Source organism: Vigna unguiculata, chromosome 11, assembly GCF_037176805.1.
Source record: "Vigna unguiculata cultivar grain cowpea cultivar isolate G323 ecotype 2 chromosome 11, ASM3717680v1, whole genome shotgun sequence".
NCBI classification, from domain to species: domain Eukaryota; kingdom Viridiplantae; phylum Streptophyta; class Magnoliopsida; order Fabales; family Fabaceae; genus Vigna; species Vigna unguiculata.
The window spans coordinates 39,827,210-39,849,790 of record NC_140802.1 but is presented as its reverse complement, the minus strand read 5'-3'; the positions used below and the strand labels follow the sequence as shown (position 1 = coordinate 39,849,790).

The window sequence follows — 22,581 nt, the reverse complement described above, 5'->3', positions numbered from 1 at the left end:
TCAACCAACCAAAATATATGCATATGGAAGATACATTTACAGAACACCAAAATGTGCGTAATTTTATTTCAAGGTGAGCAATAATGACCAATGTTGCACGTGAGTATGAAATAAGGATATGTAAATACAAATTTATACATTAAGAAATAATTTTATACAATGATTTTTCTAAAAAGTTACTATGTTTATGAAAATATGAAATCTCGACTGAGTTGACACCTTAGTTGTTGTTGAGAAATCACGCACTAAAAATAATCTCTTCAAGCGAGAGTACACTTACAAATAAGAGCAGAAAAATATAAATAAAAACACAATTTTTGTGCAAACTCTTCATAATGCAATTTTTGTGGATCAAAATTGCAACCCCTTCATAGTGCAATTTTTCTAGCAAAAACTGCAAACTTTCCAATGACACACAACTACCCAAGCCCCCTCATACATCCAAGAAACTTATTGAGTTGTGGTGACAACTCCAAAACTAACTTTTTACTCTTATAATACTTTCCTACTGCTCTCTTCATATTACTCAATGTGGGACTTTGGTGAATACTCACTTGAGAACCAACCTCAGTAAATACATGTTATAGTGAGAATATGTTGGATCTTTTGGGAAATTAATGATCACCGGAGAGATACAATACAAATAGACATGAGTTCAACCTATACATACGAGATTGACACTACCCTTTAACCAAAACCTTAAGACAATAGTTTTATGAATCTTCATTCTTATATGATGCTTAACTTTCTATTTTTTTATTACTAACAAAATATGTTACAAAGAAAATAAAAATAAAATTCAAAGTTGAAAAAAAAAATTATATTCGTACTTTTAAAGAGGATTACACTAACATAAGAGGACAAAATATCAAACTATATAAAATTTTGCTTAAATTTTATTCTTAAATTAGCAAGATTATCAACACAACTATTTCTTTCTTTAACATTGTGAGAAAATGAAAATTTAAAATTCTAAACATGACCTAACAACACTTTCACCTTCCTTTTAAGCATCTAGACACACACACGATAGAAAGATTTGCACGATTAATATAAAATCACTCTCAATCAATAAAGAAACCAACCTTTAACCATCACCAATTCAATGACTAACACGACACGTGTAATTTTATAAAATGAAATTCCATAAATTGCATTAAACATAAAATATAAATAAGGTAAAGTGTATTTATATGGCTATTAAAACTTCTATAATAAAATAATTTGGCACACTTAAATGGGTATGATGAATACTTTAAATTGCATCACCCTGTACAATCTTTGAATTTAGATTAATCACCACAAATTTGTTAATCAATTTTATGAGAATTTTATTTATATTTGATATCACTATTACAAAATTTCATATTACATTAAAATTTTCTTACAAATTTGTTAAAAAAATTTACAAGAAAATATTTTTTCTTATTATTTCTTTTAAAAATCTTAATTGACAAGTAATTCCTTTGTAAGTGATTATTTCTTACAAAATTATAAAATTCGTAAATATTTTCTAAAAAATTTGTTGTGAAAAGTGTTTTATAGAAAATATTTTAAAAAAAATTGACAACAATTTTCTTCAATTTTTTTTCATAACAAAAGTTATAAGTATTTCCTTAAAAAAAATTCAACATAAAATATGAGTTTTTGAGTAGTGAATATTATTTGTTTAAAGATTCAGTTTATATATATATATATATATATATATATATATATATATATATATATATATATATATATATATATTATATCATAAAAACGTGTTTTAGTAGATTAAGAGATAAAAAGATTATAGTGATATTCTACTCAAAATACATATTCAAAATAAAGAATAATGGGAATAAACACACATGTCATTAGTGACATTTTGTGAATCCATAATAAAAACAAGTTTTGATTTTGACATCTAAACATGTAATTTATTTTTTAAAATATCAAAGGTAACATTTATTTTTAAATTACAAATATATAAGGACTCTTTATACATACAAATTTTAATTTTAACATAACAAAAGTACTTTTTTTAAATGATTGAAGATAACCTTTTTTTTTGGGCTCCTCTCATTCATAGATTGGTGTTAGTGCACCTCTGTTTAAGAGTGGCACAATAGTTTAATAAGGAGATGAAAGTGAAAAAAGTTGACAACATGACCTAAAAAGTAAAAGGAAGATGTTGAGTATAATTTTCTTAAAGTGGAAGAAAGGGATAGATTGAGAGGGTGGAAAAGAAGAGAGGTAGAAAGTGACACCAAAATTCATGTTCTAAGATAAATTGTCTAATTATCTCAAATAAAAAAGAAGATAAATATAAACTTATAAAAAAATAATATTACAACTAATACATCAAGATTATTGGTATAATTTTTTAATTGCACTAATTATTTTTAGTGGAATTGTTTGGCATTAATTTTATCTAAAAATAAATTGCATAAATTGATGACAATTTTCTATTTCGATCTAAGTCACCTTTAATATAATAAAGTTTATGGTATTTATAAATTAATATCATAAAATTTGCGATATTTGTAAATTTAATTTTATGCAATGAGAAATTGAAATCAAATATTAAACAATATAATGATTTAGAAAAATAAATGTTTTTGGGAATGTTTATCACGACTTGGCACACTCCTTATCAATTTGTATAAATTTAAAGTAAAATATAAACATAGAAAGATAACACCCAGTATAGACTACTAGTGAATTTTGTAACAAAAATCTATACATACATAATATATATATATATATATATATATATATTTATTCTGCTAACATATTAAAAAAATATCAAAATATTTATATCATGTATGAACATATAAAGTATGATAATAAAAAAATATCAATACCATATTTGAGTAGATAAAATAATTTTTAGAAATATTGTAACATTAAAAATAACATAATCAAAGATTGAATTATTATATGTAATAATAATTGAAATTTTGTAACAAATTATTTATATACTATTAATAAAAGTATCAAGTAACTTTCATTAGTAATTGATATGTAAATTTCCAAGAGATTCAAATGAGTGCCGAATAAAAGTTTAGATTTCTTTTTTCTCAATTTTTAGTGTTATCTCTCTTCCTGAACCTTCAAAATACATATATGAATACTGAATTTATATTTTAAAATACATCAAAACTTGTTTTTTATAGAGAGTACTAAAATCTCAACAAAGAAAATCTAGACTCATCCAATAAAGGGTTCAAACTTTTCACATTCATCACACAACCCTTTGTGAAAAAATTGATACCTTTTCAAATCTGAGTAACAGAGTAAAAACATTGGAGAGAATTAATAGTATTACATCAACATTATTTTTCACATGAAACATTTTCATAGTATTAACCAATGGAACTGCTAGAACTTTCATTAATCAGGAAAAAAAGAGAGAGCTTATTATGAAGTTGAAACTGCAGAAGAAGATGCAGGATTACTAGGAACAAGCATAACAGAAGAACACACATGCATGTAGTACTATAAAGATGGAAAGTTTAATTGATTGAATAAGTTGAGGATCATGCTGGTGCTTTGACAAGCTTAGATGGAAAATCCAGCACCACAATCTTCTCAACAGCTGGTGAAAACACTCCTGAGAACTCAACATGATTGGGATGAGTCTGAAATGCATTGAACTCCTCTTTTCCATTGAATGCCATCAAGAAAACATGAGTGAATCCTTGTCTTAGCATTTCATGGCTTTCAATGTCCTTTCCCCTGTCATTCAAACATAGTGAAACCTTGTCTTAGCATATCATCAGTTGTTCAATAAATGCGTCTTTCAAGAAAGGATAACCGGAAAAACAGAACACCAATGAGACTTTTAATCGACCACTTATAAGAGATATAAAAGATAGTTGGAAATCCAAGTAAGTCTAAGTTCTACGTTAAGTAAAAATGAAAAATTTGAACACAATGTAAGATGAAGATCATAAACCCATCATCTTAAGATTTTGAGTTAAGAGTGATGTCGATCTTTATATATGGGTTGAATTCAGGTTTCACTGATGTTGTATCTTTCCAGTAATTCTCTCTCAAAAAATCTAACCGAAATTGACGCAAATTGACACAATTTCTAATCCAAAATCTTAAAATAATGAATTTATGAATCATCGACAAAAATCAAACAACAACCTTAAACAAAGTGATGGCATGCCCTCTTCATAGATCACAAAGAACTATTAACCAGTCATGTAAAATGCAGAAAAGTAAGTCTTTTAAGAGAAAGAAGAACACACCATCTAGAAATAAAGTAAAGCAAGATATGATTTTATACCATTCAAAGGATTTGACTTGATCAATTCCAGATACCATCTTCTCCAACCCTAGAATGAGTTCTTCAACTGCAACACCATCCTTGAACTTAACAATCACATAGTGATTAAAGGATCCCATAGCTGCAACACAAGTCTTATGAACCAGAAGTATAGTTCATAGCAGGCACATATTTATGCAGAAAAGCCACAAGATGCAGGCACAAAGTATTTTACAGTGTGAGATCCTAGAAGAGCAATTTCACCGCTGTGTTGGGGTAATGAATTAGCAAAAAAGTTTTTGGGGACAGAATCCACGGTTGAATATGAGGAAAGGTACTGGTTTGAAACATAGACCCACCATGGTGCAACTTCTTCTCCATATTTGCACAGTAAAAGTTGTCTGGTGTAATTGTCATTGTGCATGAAGGACACACCATTGGGGTCATTTCCCTCTAGAAGTTTGAGTTATGTGTTGGCCTCATTCAGAGTCAGAAAACATTATCATAATATATGTGTCACAACCCTTTTCCTTTCTTCACTGCCATTTTCTATTCAAGAAAAAGTGGTGCCATTTTCTGGACTGTTCTTCTTGTCCTTGCCATGTGCACCACCAAGGTAAATTATTGAACTTCTTCAATTCATGGATCAATGCCATCTTCCTATGTACTTATCTTTAAGGAATCTTTACTCACTTCAATAAACAACAATGATGTGCAGGTCATTTTTTATTTATCAACTTCACCTATTTAATTCCAAAAATACTTTTTTTTTTACTTTGCCTAATAAATGATGTTGAAATCATTTAATGCCTTTTACATGGGAATTTGGAAATTTTGTGAATACATTTTTCAATCATTTTTGAGATATTTTCTGCATTTCAAAAGTTAGAGTTTTTTTTTTGTCTATAAAGACTTAATTGAATTATTAAAAGAAAAATATTTATTTAAATTATTTTTAGTTTCGATTTCTAAGTAACGTGAGACTATAAGATATATTGGAATAAATTTTCGGTTAAATACTAAAAAAATCTTTATTTAAGTGCAATGATTAATCCTAATAATATTATCTTAAGAGATCAAAACATTAACGTTATTTATAAGTTAAAGGAGGAAAATATATTTGAATATCATTGATTTCAATTCCTAGAAATATTAACAAGTATTTATTTTGGAACAACATGTTTCTATGTTATTATAGATATAAACTCCAACAATATTTAACTTGATTATATGACATGACATGTGAAAAAATACGCATTATTGATTATAAATAGCCTAATAAGATCAATAGAATTGGTAATATGTCTTAATCATGAGATATTATGAAATCAAAAACCTTTAATACAATTGAATTATTTTGGGCTGATTTTTTTAGAATTTTTTTTTCTTTAATCTAGTCCAAATTTCAATAATTGATGATATTTTAGTCAATAATAGATTCCAGTATTTACTCCTAGATTAAGAAATTTAAGTGGTACAAAATTTACTTGATTAAAGAAATCGCATGTAAATTTAACTTTTTGCTAAAAAGAAAATAACTTAGTTACATGTTAATCACTAACATATAATATATAGTAAAAAGAGTATTTATTTCTTAATAAATAAATTTTAAGTCTAATAGAATCTCATGTAATTAGTTTATTGGTTTATAAGTAAGGTTTCATCTACATATGTTTAATAAATAACAAATTTTGTTAGAGTAGACTTTGGAAAACTTTGACATCAAACTTTTTAAATCTAATAATCTTATAAAGTTAGGTCCTAAGATGATGGTTGAATATATTTATATCCTTTAATTTTTTCTTATCTCAAAGTGAAATTTTCAATATTATTAACAAAAAATTTCAACATACATTTTTTTTATTACATTGAGTTCTTTTCACATGTGGATCTTAGATTAGAGTTAGGAATGTCTTTCTGTAAAACACTAAGAAAAGGTAATAAAATAATTTTTTGGGTAGTAATTGACTTGCTATTTATACGAAGAAGAGTGGCCACTAAAAAAACATGAAATCATTGCTGTATGATGGTGTATTGTGTGATACTTTATATGAAAAGGTAAGATTCGAATCTTCTCTTTCACAAGATGCATCTATTGTGATTCTTGTTTGGATGGCACACTGAATCGGCGTAAAATGAATTTTATAGAAAGAATAATAATATTTTAATCTAACTTTTTATTTATTGTTATAATTTATTATTCTAATCATTTTTAGATTAATATATCACATCATTAAAATAATAATAATTGAAAAATGATTGAAAAGATAACTTAAAATTAACTCAAAATATCATTATTCTTACGTAAAATAAAATTATGAGACTCAACTTTGATAAAAATATTTTACTTTTTGGCGCGAGCACAATGAACAGCAATGATTAAACAATGAAATAACATATTTCTCTAATATATTTAAGCCATATATTTAATAAAGATGGAAAATGAACCAATTCGTGGGTATTTAGCACTCGAATGTTCAATTGCCTAAAATTTTATTTACTAGGTATTATTCTTTTATTTTATTTGAAAGATTTTTGTTTCATTAAAACTATTTTCATTTTCTCTCAAGTGTTCGATTACTTTAATATTTAAGAAGTTTTCTCGTATTTTAAAATATTTTTCATCTTATTATCGTAATTTTAATTATACAATTTTTTTATGTAATTTAATTTAAAGGTATATTAAAGAGTTTTTTAGGACCATGTTTGATAATTTTTACATTTTTTAATAGTTTTGTTTGTTATTTATTTTTATGTAGAATATTATTTTGATAATATTTTATATAACAATTTTTTATGTTCTAATGTATTCTTATAAATGTAACCACCTCATTTGTATAAAGAGGTTTCATTCTCTATAATACGATAATATTGTTTAATAAGATTTCATTACAATTAAAAAAGAAATAAAAAGAAATTTGAAATATTTTTAAACTTAAAACTTAAATATTTTTTTTATAACTTTAAAAAAAATTAATTTTATCAATTTTGTTTAATTAATTTGTAAATTAATAGATGGTATAGATGTCATCAAATTTTATTTATATGTAATTGTGAAATATTTATCCGATTGTTATTCGATATTTTGATTTAAAATTTATATAATTATAATATTTTTTTAAAATATTTGACACTCAACAAATTAGAATATATTTTTATGTTAAATATTTAATAATTTTATATTTTTGTTACTTTTATTGTTTTATAAAAAATAATTAATTAATATTGAATCAATAAACAAGCATCACTAAGTACAAATAAATTTCGTATCCGAAATAGATGAAGATAAACAAAAATCTTGTACCTGTTAAATGGGACAATAAATTTTACTTCAAAGATATGTGTGATATATTGAAACATGTGCCCACCCTATCTTATTACCATACCTAGTATTTAAGTATATATTACACTTTTAATTGTTTATAAATCTTACTTTATGATACAAAATAATTCACTATTCAAAATGTAAATTTTCCAATAAATACATAATTGATATCTCGATTCAACTATCATATAACCTAAACAGTATATAAAAGAATACTTAAAAAAGGTGAAATATCTGGAAAAGAAGATAATTGCAAATTTATTATTTTATTATATATCTAAAACAAATATAAAGATTAAAATAATCAAAAACCAATATAGCGAACAAATTATAAATTAATCTAACTTTTTAATGATCATTGTACAAATCTTTTCTATACTATAATAGTTACCTAACTTTGTTTTCTGTTGAGATATATAGGAGCGAACACTCGGTCCTCTGAAATTAAATATAAAAAAATAATATATCTTTTATAAAACTTTTTTTAATTTTTAATTTTTTAATTTTCTTTTACATGTTAAGGTCTATGTGGTGTCACATTATAGTTGCATTGTCACGTGGTATGAGAAAAATTCTAACACGTGAAAAGAAAATTAAACAAAAATTGAAAAAGAAATATAAAACGAATAAAAATACTATGAACTAATCAATAATATTTACAGAGATGATGTTAACGCGGTTTATAGAAATCTAATGCAAATAACTAAATAGAATTAATTTAACATAGATTTAATTATATATATATATATATATATAAAACAAAGTGAATAAAACCAACAAAAATTATAACTAAAATAGTAATTCACCTTAACAATAACAATGATAACTAATTTATTTTTTTTAAATAACAAAATATAGATTAATATTTATTTAATGATTAGTATCTATTTAAAATAATGTTTTAATTATTTTAGGTTAATACAAATATTTTAAAAATATAAATAATATATTTATTTAATTATGAGCAGTGAGGGAACTTGAATACAAATTTTAGGGATGTCAAATTGAATTTTTTATATATAAAATTATTTTTAATTAGACAAATAAACTTTTCATTTCCTCTACTTAAATTATATTTCTACATTGATTTACTGATGTACTTTTTAATTTCTAATATTTTTCATTTCTATTCCAATTTAAGACTATTCAACTAATTTATTATGTGTTACAAAATTTGTAATGCAACCTAGATACATTCATAAAATTTTACAAATTTAAACTGAAAATACAAAATTCCTAAATTTCAAAATTAGAATTATACTAATATGAGGACTACAATCAGGTTCATGGCAATTTTATAGAAGAATTCCTAAAATCTTGATTATGGTTCATACTAATTTGAAAAAAAACTTGATTTGGAAAAAATATCGTAATAGGAATAAAAGAACCATAAATTTAAAATACATAAATCATAATAAAATACTAATATTAATTTATGAGATATATTGTGATAATACATTCCTCAATTTCATTGTTCTTCCATCTTTTTTCCAATTATATTTTTATCTTCTTTTTTTACTTTCATACTTTCTTGATAACTTACTGAAAAAAAAAATCTTATGTACAGAGATAAAATCTTATTCCTTTTTATTAACAAATATCCATCAAATTAATTTTTATTTTATTTTTAAACAATAAAAATACATAAATAAATTATTTATATAAATAAAATGATAAAATTTTCAAAACTTAATATATATATATATATATATATATATATATATAATATAATATAATATAATTTTAAAATATATAAATTACTTATAAAAAATAAAATTAAAAAGACTTTCTCCTTAATCATAATAAAGTTCCGTCGATGATTATGAGTAACTATATTTTTAGGTCGATAAAAACATTGAATATGAAGGGTGCAAAGACATTCTTTACATGTAATAGACTTCCAATCTAAAAAAGATCTAGTTTTGTAGTGTAATATTTTTATAAATTATTTTTTCAATGTTTTTGTAATAAGTATTAGAGACAATTTCTTTTTGTTTTCTTTTTTTTTTTTTCGCGTTCCGCCCCAATATCTCATTTGGAACAACATTTTTTAAGTATTTGAGATTATACTGAATTATATATTTGATCCTTTTTTCCTAATAATATAACTGTTTTATAACGTTAAAATTGGGTAATAGGTTGATTAAGGATAGGTAAAGGATAAATAAGAATGAAGATATTTTATTATTGTCACAGATGGTGTAATATAAAGAGCAATGAAAATGATTAGGGTCTAAATATAACAATTCCAAATAGCATATGTAGGGATGAAAAAAAAATTGGACCACGAATATCTGAAGATAAAATTTCACAACAAGTAAAAAATGAATATTGTAAATAGATATTTACGAGTTTTAATACCTGCATATTAATGCAGCGAGTACAAATATCATAATATTTGTATTTGTGGATACCCATATACAGTGTATTCTAATTTAAATTTATAATTAAGCCTAATTTATATATGTTTTAATAATATAAAATCAATTGTGCATTTACCTATAGAACTAAGCGTGACCTAGAGTTAAATTAAAAATGTCTAAATAATTATGGAGTAAACTCTGTTCTTCTTTTTACTTTATATTGTTATATATTTATTTCATGGACGATAACAAACCAAGTAAATTTAATAAGCATTTGGTATATTTTTAAAACATTTGATAAGACCGCATTATTGGTCTTTTATAATAGTTTTATTGGTACGAAAATGGTTAATCTTTCCTAATTAGACTATAATATACTCTTCCAACATTATTTTTTCCGTCCACATGGTTGAAACTCAAATTATTACTTAAGAACTAAATATAGTGCCCTTAATACTAATGACATTTTCATCACTTAATGAAACATAATTTTAATGAAGCTTTTTCATTTCTTTTCTATTAATATATATTTATATTTTAAAATACTAGTTTATTAGAGAATTTGATCTATTATTTTACTCTGATCCATATAATATCATGATCACCCTAGCAAATTTCTATTTCTACTTAAAATCAAAATAAACAAAGTTATTTTGTTTGGTAGAACTATGAAAAACAAGGTTAATCATGAGTTTTATTGAGTGGATCGTAAACTTCCTTAGTAGCACATTGCACTTTGTGTATCGCGTAATCCATATAATTTACTCTTTGTAACACTATTTTGTTTGTGAAACCAATTCTTGTTAGGTTCACTTTTCAAAAAATCTAAAATCTTACAAAATCATTTTGATATTGTTTTTTTCAAATTTGAACTATGTAACTTCTGATTTTGCATTTTTGAAATGAAATACGAAATAAGGTAAATCTTTGTCGGGGTCTAAAAATTAAAAAATAAATTTTTGTTTCTTGTATGCACCTTTTTAATCTTCTTTTTGGGAGAAATAAATAAACATGAAGAAAATTCACATTTGTTTCGCATATTTAATTAAAGATACTGACTTAGAACGGGTGTTGAGTGCTAATATCGTCCCTACATGTAGCTGACTCACAAACCAAAAATATGATTATGGTAGACCATATCTTGTTTAATGGTTTTTCTTAGTTTTCAAGAATAAACTATGGTGGTGACTTCAAATTCTGTTTTCACACCATTTAACCCTTTTGTCACCGTCTTGTCACGATTTGTTTTGCGACAAGGGTGCATAAACAAAAAAGTGTATCTTTTTGTTTGAAAAAAAAATAAAGAAATAAAGAAATCATTCTTACATTACATAAGTTTCTCATCCTCCCCACTTAAGGAGTCCATCTCTTTGAAAAGCTTTGATGGAGCAAATTTTATTGGTAATCATATTAATGACGCTCCTCATATCATCCAGTTCCCAATCAAAAATTATTTTTACATATTTCATTTTTACCTCTTTGAGCTAGTAGCTCTGTTCCAAATTTTGCAAGCCCATCCTATAACTACTCACCATACCTCTTTGTTTTATTTTTTACTTTTTTATTTATATTTTTGGGCTAGTTATTATTTTTTGTGGCATATCCTCATGTTTTGTTAACCTAGCACCACGTAGGTTTTATGTAGTGGATTGTAAGCTCAATCCTCACACCCTACGACACGGGTGAATAAACAAAAAAAATTAATTGTTTTTGACAAAAAAAAAATAAAAAGAAAGAAATCAATCTTACTTGACATAAGCTTCTCATTCTTCTTGATTAAGGAATGCACCTCTTTAAATGCATTGATGGTAAGGAACAAATTCTTTCAGTAATCATATTGATCATGCTCCTCAAATCATCAAATCCCCAATCCAAAATTAATTTTACATCTTTCATCTCACCTCTTTTAATTAATAGTTGTGTTCAAAATTTTGCAAGCTCATCCTTTAGCTACTCATCATACCTCTTTGTTTTCTTTTTTTGTTGTTGTAATCTTTCTAGGCTACTAATTGTTTTTTGTGGTATATCCTCATGTTTTGTTAACCTTAGAGTTTTATTGAGTGGATTGTAAGCTCACCTCGCACATTCCACTTTTTTTTTTCGTGCACCCCTTATGATTTGTCCTTAGTACCATTGTTTTGATTGCGAGACAATTTTTGTCAAGTTCACTTCCTAAAAAATTCAAAAAATTTCAAGACAATTTAAATATACTTTTCTTTTTATTTCAAACTAGGTCACCCCAATTTTTCAATTTTGAGAAGGTGAATTCTTGTTAATTAAAATATATATTTTTGTTTCTTTTATGCACTCTTTTATTCTTATTTTTGGGAAAAAAAATATTTAGAGAAATTACATTCGTTTCTCATATTTAATTAAAGGTAATGTCTTAAGATTGATGTTGTAGGTGCTAATACCTTCTCTATGGTAACCGACTTATAGACCAAAAATTCGTCTCTTAACAATTGTTTCGATTGTGACCTATCTTGTTCATCTTTTTAAAAAACTTTTTTTGATTCAAATAGTTGTTCTTGAGTTCTTGGTTGCGATCTGAGATTTTTTGTATTGATATGTAGTGGATTGTAAGCTCAATCCTCACCCCACGTTTCACTTCGCGCACCCCTTATGATTTTTGTCTTCTGTACCACTATTTTATTTGCACGAGACTAATTATGGTCGGGTTCACTTCCTAAAAGTACAAAATATTTCAAAACCATTTTCGTATAGTTTTTTCGATTTCGAACCACGTGACCCTTGATTTTTCATTTTTTAAGCGAGATGTAAGAGTAAGGAATCCTGTCGAGTCTAAAAATTAAAAAGTATATTTAAGATCAACCATGTCTCAATGGATTAGTCATATTATCTATTAAAAAATAAATACTAAATAAAATTAATTATGACAATTAATAAATTTTGCATAAAAAAGTTCAAAAAATAAATTTTAAATAAAATATCTTATTTTTTAAATTTGTTTTAGGCTTCTCAAACTTTTGAGTTGCCCATAAATTATGTCAGACCCTTTAAGGAAAAAAATAAGTCGATTTTTGTTATTAAGTTATGAAAAAAGTTGTTTAAACCTAAACACCAGCCTAGTTAAATAAGCATAAGCAAATATTTGTTTTTTTTATTATAATTTACTATGATGAATTAAAACCGTTTAAATATATAAGTTTATCATTTCCTGATAATGGGTCAAACTAATTTTTGCTGCTGTCAAATTTGTTGACTGAGATTAGTTTCAATTAACAAGAAAGACAATTATTTTGTTTCTGTGAATCATTAAAAACGTGTTAACAGAATTTTTTTTAAAAGAATAAAACGTAGTTTCAACACACTCACGTGACTCATGATTTATTACATTGTCATGTAATAGTTTTGAAGTTTTCTTTTTCATTATTATGTTATATGCATACCTTATTAATTAATTTTCCGACAAATAATTATTATAAAGAAAACAATAGAAGATGATTAAACGTTATTAGAATAGTATTACTTTTCATTAATATGAAGTTTAAATTTTATATACATACGCAGTAAATAAAGATAAATATTTAAATGGGTCATGTTTAAAACTGTAAATTGGATCCATATACTTCAGTTTTTGCATTGAAGAGGAGGCCCAAAAGAGAAAAATAAACACTACAAAAATCCAAAAGTTTTTTCTTTTAGTCTCTCATAACGTTTTCTTAAATTTTTATAAATGTAAAGAAAAAAAATCATATTTCCCATTAATAAAAAAAAAATCTGAGTTGTGTAATTTAAAAATATATTCCAAAAATTACACAATCCAGAACTTAAGAATATATTTTAGATTATATACTATAATATTTAAAATTATAATTCATTTTGTTCATATTTACTGAATTTTGTTCACATTTTAATATACACAGTAAAATAAAGTAAAATATGCTTCTTGCATAAAAATATTTCAAATTACACATTTTATATCTTATTTAAATGATTCTTAGATTTGGTGACGTGAAAATCTCATTTTTATTGAACTTGTTAATCCAAATATTATAAGAGAGTTATACAGAATTCTATAGAAACAGAAAGAAAACCGAAACATATATTGATGGCTAAAAGAACCGTACTGAGAGGAGGAATGAGAATTATCTATGAATGAGCTAAAGGATGAGTTAATAGGTATAGAAATAGGAAACACATTTTCATAAAGAAAAACATTTCTGGAAATTAAAATTTGATGAGATTGAAGATCATATACAAACATATCCTTTTGTACCTTCTTTATAGCCTAAGAAAACAGTTTTGCATGTTCTAGATTGCAATATACTAATAATGATAAAGATTAAAATAAATTATGCATACATAATTATCACCATTTTAAAGTAAGTTATCATTTAGAAAATACATGATTTCTTTTTTAAATTATTCATTATATATATCAAGTAGAGTATGCAAAAGTTACTATAAAAACTACATTTTCATGATCATCTACATTGGCGACAACAACAATGGTGATGGGCGACAACACTCAGTGACCAAAATAATATAATTAAAATTTATATATTTTATTAGTGTCACTAATACAATAAAAATAAATATAAAATTTAATATAATTATAAATATAAAATAAATCATATATATCTAATAAATTATTCTTTGTTCTTTCAGAGGCTAAAATTCTTTTTTGGTCAACCAATTTGTACAAAGAATTCAATTTAGTTATCTAGTTTTGAAAAATGATTCAATTAGGTCCTTTTAGTTTGTAATATTTTCAATTTTTTCTTGGTTTTTTTTTTTTGTCATGTATTAGGTTAACGCGGTTTCACATGACAATATTAATGTCACATATTTGTATAGTTCATATGTTAGTGTCAGTATCACATGACATGTTCAACTATGGTTGATAAAATTTTTAAATTTAGATGGATAAAAGCATCACAATAACATAATGGAGTTGAAATTTTAAACTAAATTTATCTTGAATATGACATTTGACATTTTAGTAATAAAATTATTAATTAATGGTAATTAAAAAATAAATAAAAAAAATGTATGATAAATATATTTTTTCATATTTTTTAATTTATAAATTATTTGAGTTTTATCTTTAATAAATTTTTTTAAAATATTTATATTTTAAAATAATAAGAATATATTATTATATTTTATAGTGTATAAATTTTTTTGAGAATTTTGGAAGGGGGCAATACATGAACTAAGCTCCGCCTGTGACATCCCATTTAAATAGAATAATCTACCATTACAGTCATCCAAGAAGTACTTAAAAGGTATTGAGGCACATCAAACAATTGCCTCTAACAAAACATAATCTAAAGGAGTCTTAGTGGGTTTTACAAAAGCAATGCTCCCAGAGCAAGGAATTACAAAAGGCACTAGGGCCATAGAACTGCTCCTGAGAGCCACACACAGCAAACCCACTAAACTGCACCGCTGCCACCATCAGGCCTATTTCAAGGATTTTCCCCATCTGCTCCCACCAATAAGGTGATCATCGCAAAAGAGAAACACGACAAGAATAAGCACAAAATGAAAGGGTAATCTAGTGTAAAAAAAATAACTTTAACATGTTACAGCAGACAAGTACTTAAAACAGTTCCAAGCATGCAACACAGTAGGCACAGAGATTCATGTTATAGCAAACAAGCAAGACACTATGACTCAATTATCCGGATAAATATAATAAGATCGGATTCACTGGACGCTTGCACTTATGGTGGTCTCTACTGCTTTGTAAAGCCATTGTGAATGGGTTTCACCCTACCACACACAAGGTTAGCCTTCAAGCATCTAAGGTCATTATCCTACCAAAGACTAGGGCCTCCCGCTACACTCACCACTTGGGTCAGTTTGCTCTACCTGAGACTCACTGACCCTTTAGAGTTTCGGGATGCGATCCTTACTTGAATCCTTATCTTAATATATACACTACACACTACCATGAGATCTCCCCACGAGACTCATGAAATTACGCCTCTCACACACCAATTTCATGTTTCTCATACCACAACCACCGCCTTTATCATAAACATCCAATTCTCATGCTATCACACCCCCAATTAACATTTCCATGCCATACTCATACCAAATGTACCAATTCTAGTGCATATAGATCAAGTAACCATGCATATTCAAGACATATAGCCAAACCATAGCTAAATTAAAGGAAATAGAATCAAACCTGTCCCTTTCTCGCTTAGGCTAAAAGCCTTCGCTTAAGCTACACAACTGTCTCGCTTAAGCTAGGCATAGTCGCCTGAGCGAGATCTGCAACAGGGACACTCTGTGAGCTCTCGCTTGGGCGAGACCCTCTCGCCTGAGCGAGATCACTCTTTGTCCAGATAAAAAATCTCTTGAACGAGGACACAAATAGAGAGCACCACTGGTTTCCTCGAGGGCTCGCTTAGGCGAGCCATTCTCGCCTGAGCGAGATGATGCGTCTTTCAAAACAAGAACTCTCCGCCTGAGCGAGATGCTCGAGCAAAACCAGGGCGAGTTTCTGATACTCTCGCCTAGGCCAGACGAGCTCGCTTGGGCGAGAATGACAGTTCTCGCCACTGTTAACGCACATGCAACAGAGAAACAACTCAAGCCAACATCCAATAATGCATACAAACTAGTTTCATCCGATCAAATATATTATTCAAGCATCAAAACATGGAACAAACCAAAAGCATGCAGAAATAACTTTAAACTGTTAAACCTAGCTTCCCTTACCTGGTTTGAGAGCAACAAATGGGAACAATGACTTAAGGAAATGCAACCAAAGGCCAAAACAACTCCACGTATAGAAATGGTGAGCTGAAACGCGAAAAAACCAGAACAAGATGGGGGTATGGGGTTAAACCCTAACCAAACTAAAGTACCCAACAGAAAAAGGAAGACAAGGTTAAAGAGTTTCAGAGTTCAACTTACTTTGGCGTAGGACGAACCTAGCTAAAACCTTGAGGCTGAGAATCTTTGTGTTGTAACAGAGCTCTTACTAGAGAAAAGATGAGGGAATGTAAAGTTGGTTTCTGAAAATGAGACAGAGTGAATGGGGGTTAGGGGCTGGTAAGGGTATTGGATCCCCTTACTGGGCTGGCCTTAGGCCACGAAAGATTAGGCCCAAACACATAAAGCTAAAAATGGGGCTTACACCACCACTGACGACAAGAGTGATGAAAGAGGAGGAGGAGTCAAAGGTGATGTACAAAACAACTACAATGACAACGACAGACAACAACGACAATGAAAGAGGAGGGGAAATAAGAAGAAAATAAAAAAGAATAAGAAGAGGAGGAGGAGAGAGAAAAAAGCTAAATTCGTAGATAATTACCATCGAAATTTTACTTAAATATTTAAGTCATTAGTAATTATAACGAATAACTACTAATTAATTTTTTTCTTTAGACAATTATCGATGAATAAATAAATTTGTTGCTAAAATTTATTGATGAATATTTTATTGATAATTTTTTATCATTGATAAATCATCAATAATTTTGATATATTTTTGTACTTAACAACGAATTATAAATCTATTTTTCAAGTAATAAGAATGCAAATATTTTTATCATTCTTTGATAATTTTATTTTCGTGCAAAATATAAAGAAAGAAAGTTTACCTACCAAATTAAATTTAGCTCACTTTAATAACATTATTAAGATATAATCTTTATTTTTAATAATTAATGCTGTAGAAGAGAAAGATCGGATTTGCCATTGTGTGGAGACAAAACAAGGGTAGTTAAATTTTGAATTGATGCATAAAAACATTGCCAGATTATCCTTCTAGAAGATTTTTCTTTTCTAACAACACGTCTCTTGATCTATTCCAGTTGCCGAGCAATTTAAATTTTTTTTATATCTTAATATAATTAGGTTATATTAAAAGTTTATATTTTATTCATCTTAAACTAAATAAAATTCTAAAAATTAATTTTGACCATAAAAATTTTGTTTGATATTTTAAGTTAGAATAATTCTGACTTTAGAATATTTATTTCAATTTCTTTTTCACTTAACAATGAAAATTTTCTATCTTAAACTGCAATAAAATATATATATATATATATATATATATATATATATATATATATATATATATATATATATATATATAGCTATTTTGTTTGATATTTTAAGTTAGAATAATTCTGACTTTAGAATCTTAATATATTTATTTCAATTTCTTTTTTTCTTCTCTGTAAACGTCTGTTCTAACTCAAAAAGTTAATTTCTCTTATATTAGTAGTGTATAATGAACCTTTTGCGAGAGATAATAATAATAAAATTAAGTTAAATTCATATAAAAAAATTAATACTACTTTAATTTAAAAATAATTTAAAATATAAAAAAAATAAAAAAATAAATTTATAAATTTTATTTATTTGTTTTTAATTTAAACTTACATTTAAATTCTGAACATTATCATACAAACGAAATAACATTTTTTTAGTGGTTTGAAAATTAGAAGTACGAGAATGTAAAGATGGTGAATGGAACCAAGCACATGATTGACTTTGACAAAATGCAAGGTGGTCAAATTCATACCTATATCTCATCAGCAGGGTCAAAAGTTCTTTTACAGAAGAAATTTTTTGCTATTGATTAAAATTTACCACTTTTCACATAATCTTGTGCTCCGAGTATTTCATATGAAATATAAAATATAAAAAAATGTTTATTTAACAATAAGATATCATTTTGGTGTAAAACTAATTAACTTTAAAAATTATAAAAATAATAATTTTTATGTTTTAATTTTATAATATTAAAATTAATTTAATTGATAGTAGATTAAAAAAAACTTTTAAATACTAACTAATTTTAGTGATCGATAAGTGATTTAATAGATCCAAAAAATAATAAATTTTACTAAAATAAGTTTTGATTTATAATATCATGTCAAAAGTAAGCTTTAAACTTCACTTAACCTCATTACAAAATTAGTTAGTAAAAGTGAAGTTTACATTGAGTACTCTTGATTAATTTTATTCTAGTCGATAAGAGTTTTTCAACAACTTTACTCAAATTTCATCGTGCTTTTAAAAATTTATTTGTTTAGTCCGGATAACTTTTTCCCTAAGACATGTATAAAACAAAAAGTTGTTTACATTAAATATGTTATCCCAAGTTAAATAATCAGCATACACTTACTTATAATCCCTCTATCAACAAATATATAGGAAGATTTTGAGTTGAGGGATATCACAATTTTTTAGGTAATTATATTATTAGTGATGAAACTCCGTATAGTATATATTTTAGAAAAATTATAACTTTTCAGCTTTCCTCCTCCATTGTAGCTTTCCTCCTCCATTGTAACATTTGCAGGATATTTATTTTGTTGTGTCTGCTGCAACATCCTCACAAAATTAGCTGCATAATACCTCATATATAAATATTTTGGCATTAATTATTGGGTAAATTGACACAAAACTTTCAATTTCATAAGTGGACTTTTAAAGAGTTCAGATTTTCTATTAATTTTGTATTTTGTGTTGTCTTGTAGTGAGCCTTAAAACTAATTACACCATTTTAGTATTTTTTTTTTTGATATATTTTAAAACTTTAAAATGAATGGTTATCACGGTATGTTACAGACAAAACAAAGAAACAACATAAAAAAGTCTAGGACGACGATTTAAATTCTTTTTTAAACCTATTTCAAATCCTACAAAATCGGTTTATAAAAATAAAATTTACACTAATTTATGATCTTATTGTGTTCAACCATACTACATTTTTCCTATAAAAGATAAAAAGGAGAGGGAGAAGACCAGAAAACCACGTTTTTCTTTTCTATGATAGATACATACATATGTAATGTAAACAATAAATTCTTCCTATGTAGAGTCAGTTTATATGCCAAACTAATTGATAAGCTTTTATGACAAGCAACTAACTAACCACAAATGTTTTAAAAATATTTCAATATTTTTAAAAATAACCTTCGATAAAATATTATATTTATATGTTAATAATAATAATAATAATATAAAAAAAAATTCTGAATCATATGCAATCATCAAAGGGTTGTTTATAAATTTTGAAACATGTCAACCTATCATGTGCTTTTTCAAATAGAATAATTTGATACAAAGTGTAGGGAGAATATCTGGCACAGAGAAAACTATTGTTGATTTTTCTCATATACCAGTTTCACACTTTTTTCTTCTCCTCCCTAATGACGTTGCTAATTACATATATAAACCTTTCTGACTTCATATTTCTCTCAAAACGGTGCATGCACTTAACCAAGACACACGGATATAGATATAGGTCTTTTTGATGACTTTGAAAAATGGCTTTGGCAGAAATTATAGCAGTACAACAGTACATGCAGTAATTAACCAAAGATTCTATAGAAAAAGGAATTAGTGTATCTTTTTTCACACACACAAATAGATTCTCACTGTGTTTAAAATATCTGTGAGAATGAGAAACCAAAAATATAGGTACAGTAATTGATATCAGTTATTCCACAGTGTAAGGTCTATTTCAGAATCAGAATGGTCCCAGTCCAGTGCTCTAGAGGGTGGTGTAATTAGCAACCCCTCTGCCATACTATCCAAAAAACCTGGCATATTATACAGTGCCTCCTCATCAAAGAACACTGTTTCAGACTCATCGTTGTGCATGTTCATGTTCAAAAAACTCTCTTCAGCATTCCCATTTTCTTCAAAACCAGAATTGCCTCGAGAGGAACAAGAAAAATCAGTGTTTGGCGTGAAAGTATCATCAACAGTATCAACAGTATGAACAGTAGCAGCTTTTGCTGCTTCCCTTATATCTGCAGCAGAAGAAGACTTGGCGAGGGGAAGAAGAGAAACAGAATCGGGGAAATTGAAGTTAGCAGAGAGGCCATTAAGGGCTAAAACAGCCACGTCGTGTGCCCTAGCAGCCATTTCAGGAGTAGGGTATGTCCCTACCCAAATCCTTGACTTTTTCAGTGGTTCCCTAATTTCACACACCCATCTGTTACCGTTTCTTTGGCGCACACCCCTATACACAGGGTGCCGTGTCTCCCTAAACTTCTTTCTACCTGCTTTTCTCTTGTGAGACGGATTCGGAGAATCGCAGAGTGGATTAGGGTTTGGCGGAGACAGTGAAATGGAGCAAGTAGATTCGTTGTTCTTCATGTTCTTCATGTTAATCATTTGAGTTTTGGAACAGATGAAGAAGCATAAGCGTGGATAAGGGTTTCGATTGGTTAAGGAGTGAGAGGGAGAAAAAGGGTGTGTTGTTTGTGTGTGACAAAGATTGTATAAGAAAAAGTGTGTTTGGTTGAGTGATATATATATGAATGGTAAACGCGAGTTGGACAGGAAATGAACGCGGAGATGGAACGTACGTACACGTGCGACACATGTACATGAATATCATTGCTTTGGCTGGTTTGAGGAAACCACGTGGGTGTGAAGAACAGATTTTAAGAGTGTCGAACCCTGGATTCTGGTTTGGTGACGTCAGTGGATGTCGTGTCGCGAGCATGGGTGAGTATTCAAATTCAAAGAATGTAAACTGTTAAACCTCGTGGGTGAAAAGAAATTAACAGTTTGTGGTGAACGAAGGAAAAAGAAGAACTATGTTGAAAAGGAAGTGAAACTGTGGGCGATATTATTATGTTGTTCAGATTTGTATAATGTGATGATAAAATACACAATATGACGAACTTGAGTTGGTTGCAATATTTAGAGCTATAAAGGTATCATAATGAGTGATAGTGCCATCAACTTTTGGAAATAACAAAATAGAAAAGGAAAATTATCCTTTTAGTAGAAATACGTTACAAATAAGAGTATAAAATTTAGATAAAAAGTACACAAAAAATCTAATGTAGTTTGACGTTTCAAGGTTTATATTTATGTTGAACACAAATATCATGGGAACGCATTAATTGACACGTAATTTTAGTTAATTTTACTTACACACTATAAAGAAAATGTTTTCTTACTGACCAATATTAATGATCAAAATAACTAATTTAGTTACATTATCAATTTACAAAATAAAAAGATTATTGATTCATAAAATAATCATTATTATGAATAAAAAATTAAAATTGGTCTTTAAATTGGTTTTTAAAATTTAACTACCAAAGGGAATTGGTCACTAAACATTACTTACGTTGATTTTTGCTACCCAAAGAATTGGTTTCTAAATTAGTCTATAATTAATTAGTGACCAATTTAACAACTAATTATAATTTTTTATTGATAATAGTGACTATTTTAGTAACTAATAATTTTGTATTTTGTAATTTGATATCTAGTTTGATCATTATAATAACTAACAACTTTTAGTCATTAAAATTGATTGTTAATAAAACATTTTGTTGTAGTGTCAATTTTTAATTAAATTTTTTATATATTATTTTAGGAAATTGAAGTTGATAATTTAATACATGAATATTAATTAAAATTAATTGAATACATTAATATTAATTAAAATTAATGAATTCGTATCCAAGTATTATTATTTAAAATATGATTTTTTATAGGAAATTGTAAATTTTCATACGTATTTCTAAAACAAAGTGTAAATCTTTTCATACAATTCAAAAAGAAGCTTCTTATTGAATTGTGTGGATTATTCTGGAATCGGCTCTTTTATAATCATTTTCTTTTGCTACATTCTTCGTACCAATGAATGGGAGACTTTGATG

The 22,581-nt window shown here is 26.8% G+C and overlaps 1 protein-coding gene and 1 pseudogene across 1 annotated transcript; both read right to left on the bottom strand.

Annotated features, from left to right (window-relative positions):
* Positions 1-3,287: 3,287 nt before the first annotated feature.
* LOC114168729 (stress-response A/B barrel domain-containing protein At5g22580-like) lies at positions 3,288-4,591 on the bottom strand. Its single transcript, XM_028053642.2, has 2 exons — positions 4,280-4,591; positions 3,288-3,720 (listed from the first exon to the last, which is right to left on the bottom strand). Exons 1-2 carry the CDS (start codon positions 4,396-4,398, stop codon positions 3,522-3,524), a joined length of 318 nt encoding a protein of 105 aa, XP_027909443.1. The 5' UTR covers positions 4,399-4,591; the 3' UTR covers positions 3,288-3,521.
* Positions 4,592-20,254: 15,663 nt separating this feature from the next.
* On the bottom strand, positions 20,255-21,163 carry LOC114170631 (dehydration-responsive element-binding protein 1B pseudogene; annotated as a pseudogene).
* Between the last annotated feature and the right edge of the window lie 1,418 nt (positions 21,164-22,581).

Coding starts and splice junctions, on each gene's coding strand:
- LOC114168729 (XM_028053642.2), bottom strand. CDS start 4,398: ATGGGATCCTTTAATCACTATGTGATTGTTAAGTTCAAGGATGGTGTT. Junction 3,721..4,279: donor CAAGTCAAATCCTTTGAATG/GTATAAAATCAT, acceptor TTTGAATGACAG/GGGAAAGGACATTGAAAGCC.